The sequence below is a fragment of the Anomaloglossus baeobatrachus genome, chromosome 2, assembly GCF_048569485.1.
Source record: "Anomaloglossus baeobatrachus isolate aAnoBae1 chromosome 2, aAnoBae1.hap1, whole genome shotgun sequence".
Lineage (NCBI taxonomy): Eukaryota > Metazoa > Chordata > Amphibia > Anura > Aromobatidae > Anomaloglossus > Anomaloglossus baeobatrachus.
Window position 1 is genome coordinate 783,344,918 of NC_134354.1, and position 10,476 is coordinate 783,355,393.

Below are 10,476 nucleotides of genomic sequence, written 5' to 3' on the forward strand. Positions count from 1 at the left end.
ATAAATTGTCTTGTCCATTTACTCTTGTTATGCTTTGTGTGAATTAAATTGTAGCAAAAACACCTTTGATTTTTGTTTTCATGGTCCAATCTAATACAATTATGTGTAAGTTGTGGGTTAAAACTCTCACCACACCAATAGATGAATTAATTTTATGGTTTACCTTGCCAAGTGGAGTCACTTGTGGGGGTTTCAGCATCTCTGGCACCTCAGGGGCTCTGCAAATGCAACACGTCCAAATTTGCATTCCAAAAATCAAATAGCACTGTTTTCTTTCAAAGCTACGTGCCCAAACATTCGTTTTTGACCATGTATGGGGTACCACTGTGGTTGGGAGAAATTGAGTAACAAATTATGGGGTCCGGTTTCTCCTTTTATTCATTGACAAAATTACAAATTTGGGGATAAAAATAATCGGAAAAAAAGTAGCTATCATTTTCATACTCACATTTTTAAAGTTCTATCAAGCACCTATGGGTTAAAAATGCTCAATACACCCCTGCATTTATTCCTTGATGAGTCTAGTTTCCAAAATGGGGTCACTTGTGGGGGTTTCTGATGATTTGGTATTTCAGAGGCCATGCAAATGAGACATGGCGCAGGCAATCTATTTGAGCAAAATTTGAGTTCCAAAATTCAAATATTGCTCCTTCTGTTCTGAGCCCTCCCGAGAACTTTTTGACCGCATGTGGGGTCTCAGCGCGCTCAGAAGAAAGTGGGTAACAAACAGTGGTGTCCAAATTCTCCTTTGAACTCTTGCAAAAGTAAAACATTTGGGGTTAAAGTAACATTTGGTGAAAAAATGAAAATTTCCAATATGTTGACCTAATGGTTTCAAACTCTGTGTAGTACCTGTGGGTTCAAAATGCTCAGTTTACCCCTGAATAAAATCCTTGAGGAGTCTAGTTTCCAAATTGGGGTCACGTGGGGGGGTTTCTGCTGTATAGGAACCTTAAGAGCCCCTGCAAACACGGCTTGGCGCCCACAATCTATTTCAGCCAAATTTGCTTTAAAAAATTCAAGCATTGCTCATTCTGTTCCAAACCCTCCCTTTTGTCCAAACAGAGGATTCTGACCAAATGTGGGGTATCGCCTCGCTCATAAGAAAGTAACAAATTCTGGGGTCCATTTTGTCATGCTATCCCTTGTAAAAGTGAAAAAAATTGGGGCTTAAATTGTTTGCCATGAATATTAAGTATTACAAAGCCTCCAATTGCCCCAAAAAGAAGCGCACGTGTATTTTGGGTTAAAAATATATTTATGCCAGTGAGTTTCATTAAATATTTAGCACCATTTGGCTTTTACAGGCTCTTTGTTTTCCTGCAAATTCAACTGTGATGTGGTCTGTGGTCATAAATCAGCCGAGAGAAACGCAGATACAGACAGACAAAAGGTGCAAAGTCTCCGATTAGAACGTCAGAAGAAGCTCACTGACTGATCCTCAGTTAACTCACAGTGATTCTCCTGCCTCACAGCCACAGTGACTCTCCTGCAGTGACTCTCCTGCAGTGACTCTCCTGTCCCTGTCTCCTTAATAATGATATCTGTTTTATTCTGTTTTCCTCACACACTAATCTTCTTCACTGCTGTCACACACTCTCTGTACTGTTTATTCTGTGTTTTACACCTTGATCTCCCTATCTCTATGGCTAAGCTGTGAGCTCTGACTAGTAGGGAATACGGTTACCAAACGTGTCCCCCATTCTGTAATAATGTCCCCCATCCTGGCCCCTATCCTGTAATAATGTCCCCCATCCTGTAATAGTGTCTCCCATCCTAAATAATGCCCCTACACATGGCCCCCATCCTGGCCCCAATCCTGTAATAGTGTCTCCCATAATAAATAATGCCCCTACACATGGCCCCTATCCTGTAATAATGTCCCCTCCCTTGTCCCCCATTTTGTACTAGTGTCCCCTATCCAGGCACCTATCCTGTAATTATGTCCCCCATCCTATAATAATGTCCTCAACTTCTCCCCCATTCTGTAATAATGTCCCCCATCCTGTAATAGTGTCTCCCATCCTAAATAATGCCCCTACACATGGCCCCCATCCTGGCCCCTCTCCTGTAATAATGTCCCCTCCCTTGTCCCCATTCTGTACTACTGTCCCCTATCCAGGCCCCTATCCTGTAATAATGTCCCCTCCCTTGTCCCCATTCTGTACTAGTGTCCCCTATCCAGGCACCTATCCTGTAATAATGTCCCCCATCCTATAATAATGTCCTCAACTTGTCCCCCATTCTGAAATAATGTCCCTCATCCTATAATAATGTCTCTGAACTTGTCCCCCATTCTGTAATAATGCCCCCTATCCTGGCCCCTATCCTGTAATAGTGTCTCCCATCCTAAATAATGCCCCTATACATGGCCCCCATCCTGACCCCTATCCTGTAATAGTGTCTCCCATCCTAAATAATACCCCTATACATGTCCCCCATCCTATAATAATGTCCCCAACTTATCCCCCATTCTGAAATAATGTCCCCCATCCTATAATAATGTCCCTGTAATTATCCCCCTTTCTTTAATAACGCCCCCATCCAGGTTCCTATCCTATAATAATGTCCCCGAACTTATTCCCCTTTCTGTAATAATGTCTCTCATCCTGTCCCCTATCCTGTAATAGTATCCCCCATCCTATAATAATGTCCCCAACTTATCCCCCATTCTGAAATAATGTCCCCCATCCTATAATAATGTCCCTGTAATTATCCCCCTTTCTTTAATAACGCCCCCATCCAGGTTCCTATCCTATAATAATGTCCCCGAACTTATTCCCCTTTCTGTAATAATGTCCTCCATCCTGGCTCCTATCCTGTAATAGTATCCCCCATCCTATAATAATGTCCCCCAACTTGTCCCCCTTCTGTAATAATGTCCTCCATCCTAAAATAATGTCCCTGATTTTGTCCCCCATTCTGTAATAATGCCCCCCAATGCAGGTCCCTATACTATAATAATGTCCCCAACTTGTCCCCCATTCTGTAATAATGTCCCCTATCCTATAATAATGTCCCTGAACTTGTCCCTCATTCTGTAATAATGCCCCCCCATCCAAATCCCTATCCTATAATAATGTCCCTCAACTTGTCCCCCATCCTGTAATAATGTCCCCGAATTTGTCCCTCATTCTGTAATAATGCCCCTCAACCAGATCCCTATCCCTTAATAATGTCCCCAAACTTATTCCCCATTCTGTAATAATGTCCCCAATCCTGACCCCTATCCTATAGTAATGTCTCCCTTCCTATAATAATCTCCCCCAACTTGTCCCCCATTCTGTAATAGTGTCCCCCCGATCTTGGCCCCATCCCATCTCTTGTCTTGGCACTAATATGTAACAATGTCCCCTGTACTGGGCATCTATTCTGTAAAAATACTCCTGTTATATGGCCCCTTCCTGTAATAATTTCCCCCATTCTGGCATCCTTTTCCAGCACATTAAATAAAAATAATTCTTAACAGCCGTCGCTCCCACGGCGAGCAGTGTCCTCTTTATGCTCCATAGCCAGCACTTGGGGATGTGTGACAAAGACTTCCTGCGCTGCCTCCAACAAGCACACGGATGTGAGCTGCTGGCCATTTAATTGGATGGCGGCGTATATTCTGGTGCAGGAAGCTGGCAACTTTCTGCGGGATTTAAGTCCGGGGACGCAGATTCAGATTAACACAGCAGTGCAGCACCCGGTATCAATCTCTGGCTGTGACGTCCTCTCTCTTTCCAGATTCAACCCTAAAACGGCTGCTGTGTTCCCTGCCTTGGCTTTTATACAGGCTCTGATAATCTCTCCTGATAGGCTGTACTGTATCATGTGATTTCTGCTGCAAATACTCCATGTGTGCTTAAAGCCTTTTATTGAGAGCAATGGTTATATTGTATGCAGAGAGCTCATGAGCTCCCCCTAGTGGTGACTTCAGGAAGAGAAAATTTTCTGTTAATGCAGGGGATTTGGAGCTCTGTATCAGAAAAAAACTGAGTAATAGCAGCTATAAGAAATGAATCGGTGCCGAGAATTCAACCTAGAAATTCCCCCGGAGGATAAAAGAACAATAAGAGCTTGTGAAATAGAAATACTAATGAGGAAAATGAAACATAATGGGGCGATTTCATCTGATTTTCATAAAACTGGGAACAAAAGTTTGGAATTCGAGAAAATACATGTAATCCTCAGAAAGCCGCCCCCGGCGCTAATCTCTGGGAGGATAAATGTCAAGATTAGCACCTTATGAATTATTAATCCCGAGGATTTTCTAGTGAAGGAGTGAAGTGCGGGGCGAGCGCTGCCACAAAGGCTCCTGAGAACACTAATTACTGGTGTGCGACGGAATTCACAAAATGTAACCATCCCGCAGAAATGGCAAATGGGGGGATAAGTGGAAAAATCGCTTTCAGAAATCCCTGTAAATGGGGGTCACCCCTGTTAGGATCCCCATCTGTTAGTCTGAGCAGAGAATGGCTAAAGAGGAGATCTGTGTAATGCCTCATTTCTCCTGCGGGGGTGCTGCTGCGAAACTGAATACTTGCTGCAGTCCCTCTTTACAGATGATCGATGTGATCCCAGTGATCACTTTATCATCAGAGGTGCTTTATAACAAAACGAATTGTCCAGGGCTAATAAAGGACTCCAGGACCAAAATTTTATGAGATTACGACACATAATGCTCCCATACAGTATATCAGACGGGATAATGTGGACCCAAGAGGGTTCTAGAACTAAAAAAAACTCGTACCTTAAAGGATCCCTGGTGGCCATGTCAGGATTTTCTGGGTAATGAGTTTCATAACAAGCTTAGTACACAAGACATCAGACAATGACAGATCTGAGATCCATAAACAGCCTTTCACTCCTTCGCCCACTTGCTACCTATCACAGAATGTCCAGGAGGCATCCATAAACAAGTAAAATCTCCCAAATTCCTGGAAGAGCATTCAAGTGTCTTCTGTGCCCCATGTCTATATACTTTTCTCTTCTTCCTGTGGTCCTCCTCACTCCCTCGCACCCAGTCATCAAGAGGATTGCAAGCTGTATGAGTATAAGGGGGTCTAGTCTTGGGTCTGTATTGGTGTAGGAGGTTTGGTCTTGGGTCTGTATTGGTGTAAGGGTTCTGGTTTTGGGTCCATAATAGTGTACAGGTGTCTAGTCTTGGGTCTGTATGGCTGTAGCGGGTCTGGTCTTGGGTCTGTATTGATGTGGGGGGTCTGATCTTGAGTCCATATTGGTGTAGTGGGTCTTGTCTTGGGTCTGTATTGGTGTAGGGAGTCTAGTCTTAGTTCCATATTGGTGTAGGAGTCTGTTCTTCAATCTGTATTGGTGTAGCAGGTCTGGTCTTGGGTCCATATTGGTGTAGGGGTCTGGTCTTGGGTCCGTATTGGCGTATGGGCTATAGTCTTGGGTCTGTATTGTGTAGGGGGCCTAGTATTGAATCCATATTGGTATATGGGGTCTGGTCTTGGCTCTGTATTAGTTTATCAGGTCTGGTCCTGAGTTCTTAGTATATCAGGATTGGTCCGTATTGGTGTAGGTGGTCTGATCTTGGGTTCATATTGGTGTAGGGGGTTTGGTCTTGGGTCTGTATTGGTGTAGGGAGTCTAGTCTTGGGTCTGTCTTGGTTTAGTGTGTCTGGTCTTGGGTCCATATTGGTGTAGGAGGTCTGGTCTTGGCTCTGTATTAGTTTATCAGATCTGGTCCTGGGTTATTAGTATATCGGGATTGGTCTTGGGTCCATATTGGTTTAGAGGGTTTAGACTTGGATCCATATTGGTGTAGGTGGTCTGATCTTGGGTTCATATTGGTGTAGTGGGTTTGGTCTTGGGTCCGTATTGGTGTAGGGTGCCTAGTCTTGGGTCTGTCTTGGTGTAGTGCATCTGGTCTTGGGTCCATATTGGTGTAGGAGGTCTGGTCTTGGCTCTGTATTAGTTTATCAGGTCTGGTCCTGGGTCTATATTAGTATATCGGGATTGGTCTTGGCTCTGTATTTGTTTGGGGTGTCCGGTCCTGGGTGTCTAATAGGTTATTATGCGTCTAGCTTTGGGTCTGTTTTTATTTAAGAGGTCTATTCTGAAGTTGTATTCTGGGCTCTGGGAATTTCATTATCTGATTTTTTTGGGCCTGGTTTGGGGTCTGTACTTGATTAGAGGCTGGGGTGTGACGTCTGTTTTTAGTTTATGATTTAATTTGAATTTATTTTGGGGGTCTGGTCTGGGAACTGCAGTTGGGAGATCCATTTTGGGGTCTGTATTTGGTTAGGAGGGGGCTGGTCTGGGGTCTGAATTTCCTCTAAGGTGTCATGGACACTATGTGTGAGACCATATGTTGGGTGATGGTCGTTTATAAATGAGCGGAGCATGGTCCATAGATCGCGGCTTATAGGAATATTAATGGTGGTTTTGTCCTTTGCTTCCAGGAATGAGTTCAGACCCTGGACTGATGTGAAACCCGTGAAACCAATAAAGGCCCGGCCTCAGTATCGACCTCCGGAGGAGAAAGTGGTGCACGAAACCAGCTACAAGGCCACGTTCAAGGGCGAATGCAACCAACCAACAACCGCTGACAACAAACTGACCGAGCGTCGGAGGATACGCAGCCTCTACAGCGAGCCCCACAAAGAGTCCCCCAAGGTGAGGCGCTTTCCCCTTCATTACGATAACTTTTACAGGTGTACTGCCATACAGCGCCGTATTAGTGCCTAAATACCACCGCCATATACTGGCTAAAGAACACTTCCATACAGTAGCCTATATTACAATGATTTACAGTGTGGCCATCACCAAAGGCTGCAAAAATAATGTACTGTACACTGTGCAATGTAAATACTGCCATGTAGTGCACTAATTATACTGCATAGTGTCACCTCCATACACTGCAGAAATAATGTACAGTGTGGTGCAAAAATAAAGTAGCAGCACCATCACATGCAACTACCGCCATACAGTGCTCTAATGCTGCAGAATAATGCATAAATAACACCGTCATATACTGACCAAATAACACCTATATACAGTTACCTATATAACAATAATTATATTTCTGCTGCTACCACTATACACTGCAAAAATAATATACTGTACGGCAACATAATAGTGCAATATAATGTATGTACTGCCATACCGTGCTCTAAGGTTATAGTACAGTGTCTAAATAACACTGCCACATTGTGGACAGATAACACCGCGTTGACATTCACTGCTGTAACCTCCGACAATACACCTTAGTTCCCCTTCACACGTCCATTTTATAAACGCACGTGTTGCACAGTCCGGTTTGACCATTCATGTGACCCATACTGGAAAAAATGCATGACACAGAAATGAATCGTTTTTTATGTGTTAAAGATGTGCAAAAATTGATAGATAGAAATAAATTATTAAATGTAAAAAAAAACCACATACGGTCCCCCCATTTTTAATAGCCAGTCAAGGTAAAGCAGACAGCTGAGGGCTGGTATTATCAGGCTGTGAAAATCCTTAGTTATTTGGACCTTCCCAGCCTAATAATAGCAGCCCACAGCCGCCCCAGAAGCGGTGCATCTATTAGATCTCCAATTCTGGCACTTTGCCCGGCTTTTCCTGATTGCCCTGGTGCACTGGCAATCAGGGTAATGGTTTATGGGGTTGATGTCAGTCGAGAATTGTCAGTTAGCATCAGGCCAAGGGGTTAGTAATGGAGCAGTATCTATCAGACACCCACATTGCACCATTTTATAAAAAAAAAAACCCAACCATGCTGGTCCGAAGTAGTCCAGAGAATCCATAATAGTCCACAAGCATAAAAAAATCCGACATAATCCAGGGTTGCCACGCCGTTCCTCGATTACCTGTATCAAAGTCTATGGAGTCTCAGAGCGAGACTTGAGCAGAAGCCAGTGCCGACCCTGTACCAGGCTGACCCGGGGACAGCAATGAGCGGGGACGTGCCTGATATCACAGCTCATCATAGTCCCCTATCTGGTCCTCCCTATCTATTTTTATGCTGGGGAGGGCCCAATAACAAATAAGGGTCACTATGACCTGAAACGCGTAAGGATTTTCTATCTATACATGTATATTTTAACATGTTTCCAATAAAAGGATGTTTTATATAAATTGAAGATCGGACTACTGATGCTGGAATTTTTTCTTTGCATTTGGATTTTCCTGTGGAGGTGACCGCCCTCCCTCTGCTTCCTTCCGTGCACCCCGATATGGAAAGGTCGTATGGTGAATGGCAGGCTGAACTTTTTTGTTTAATTTGATCCAGCCTTATATTACCAGCCCTCATCTACCTGCTTTACCTTAGCTGGTTATCAAAGTGAGGGGGGACCACACAGTTTATTTCCCCCTTTTAATTATTTATTTATTGGGTCAAATAGCCGTACTATCTATCATCTATTATGTATCTATCTATCTATCTATCTATCTATCTATCTATCTATCTATCTATCTATCTATCCCCCTATCTATCCATCTATCTATTTATCTATCTATCCCTTTATCTATCTATTTATCTATCTATCTATCCCTCTATCTATCCCTCTATCTATCCCTCTATCTATCTCTCTATCTATCTATGTATCTCTCTATCTATCCCTCTATCTATCTATCCATCTATCCCTCTATCTATCTATCTATCTATCTATCTATCTATCTATCCATCTATCCCTCTATCTATCTATCTATCTATCTATCTATCTATCTATCTATCCATCTATCCCTCTATCTATCTATCTATCTATCTACAGTTAGGTCCAGAAATCTTTGGACAGTGACACAATTTTGGCGAGTTGGGCTCTGCATGCCACCACATTGGATTTGAAATGAAACCTCTACAACAGAATTCAAGTGCAGATTGTTACGTTTAATTTGAAGGTTTGAACAAAAATATCTGATAGAAATTGTAGGAATTGTCACATTTCTTTACAAACACTCCACATTTTAGGAGGTCAAAAGTAATTGGACAAATAAACCAAACCCAAACAAAATATTTTTATTTTCAATATTTTGTTGCGAATCCTTTGGAGGCAATCACTGCCTTAAGTCTGGAACCCATGGACATCACCAAACGCTGGGTTTCCTCCTTCTTAATGCTTTGCCAGGCCTTTACAGCCGCAGCCTTCAGGTCTTGCTTGTTTGTGGGTCTTTCCGTCTTAAGTCTGGATTTGAGCAAGTGAAATGCATGCTCAATTGGGTTAAGATCTGGTGATTGACTTGGCCATTGCAGAAGGTTCCACTTTTTTGCACTCATGAACTTCTGGGTAGCTTTGGCTGTATGCTTGGGGTCATTGTCCATCTGTACTATGAAGCGCCGTCCGATCAACTTTGCGGCATTTGGCTGAATCTGGGCTGAAAGTATATCCCGGTACACTTCAGAATTCATCCGGCTACTCTTGTCTGCTGTTATGTCATCAATAAACACAAGTGACCCAGTGCCATTGAAAGCCATGCATGCCCATGCCATCACGTTGCCTCCACCATGTTTTACAGAGGATGGGGTGTGCCTTGGATCATGTGCCGTTCCCTTTCTTCTCCAAACTTTTTCTTCCCATCATTCTGGTACAGGTTGATCTTTGTCTCATCTGTCCATAGAATACTTTTCCAGAACTGAGCTGGCTTCATGAGGTGTTTTTCAGCAAATGTAACTCTGGCCTGTCTATTTTTGGAATTGGTGAATGGTTTGCATCTAGATGTGAACCCTTTGTATTTACTTTCATGGAGTCTTCTCTTTACTGGTGACTTAGAGACAGATACACCTACTTCACTGAGAGTGTTCTGGACTTCAGTTGATGTTGTGAACGGGTTCTTCTTCACCAAAGAAAGTATGCGGCGATCATCCACCACTGTTGTCATCCGTGGACGCCCAGGCCTTTTTGAGTTCCCAAGCTCACCAGTCAATTCCTTTTTTCTCACAATGTACCCGACTGTTGATTTTGCTACTCCAAGCATGTCTGCTATCTCTCTGATGGAATTTTTCTTTTTTTTCAGCCTCAGGATGTTCTGCTTCACCTCAATTGAGAGTTCCTTAGACCGCATGTTGTCTGGTCACAGCAACAGCTTCCAAATGCAAAACCACACACCTGTAATCAACCCCAGATCTTTTAACTACTTCATTGATTACAGGTTAACGAGGGAGACGCCTTCAGAGTTAATTGCAGCCCTTAGAGTCCCTTGTCCAATTACTTTTGTTCCCTTGAGAAAGAGGAGGCTATGCATTACAGAGCTATGATTCCTAAACCCTTTCTCTGATTTGGATGTGAAAACTCTCATATTGCAGCTGGGAGTGTGCACTTTCAGCCCATATTATATATAGAATTGTATTTCTGAACATGTTTTTGTAAACAGCTAAAATAACAAAACTTGTGTCACTGTCCAAATATTTCTGGCCCTGACTCTATCTATCTATCTATCTATCTATCTATCTATCCCTCTATCTATCTATCCCTCTATCTATCTATCTATCCCTCTATCTATTCCTCTATCTATCTATCTATCTATCTAT

The 10,476-nt window shown here is 42.9% G+C and overlaps 1 protein-coding gene across 4 annotated transcripts in view; it reads left to right on the forward strand.

Annotated features, from left to right (window-relative positions):
• Positions 1 to 10,476, forward strand: part of MAP6 (microtubule associated protein 6) — a 131,031-nt gene that overhangs the window by 36,940 nt on the left and 83,615 nt on the right. For all 4 annotated transcript variants that reach the window (XM_075337600.1, XM_075337597.1, XM_075337598.1 and 1 more), the window contains exon 2: positions 6,410 to 6,623. In XM_075337600.1, the coding sequence (XP_075193715.1) occupies positions 6,410 to 6,623 (214 nt within the window). The remainder of the gene's footprint in view (positions 1 to 6,409; positions 6,624 to 10,476) is intronic.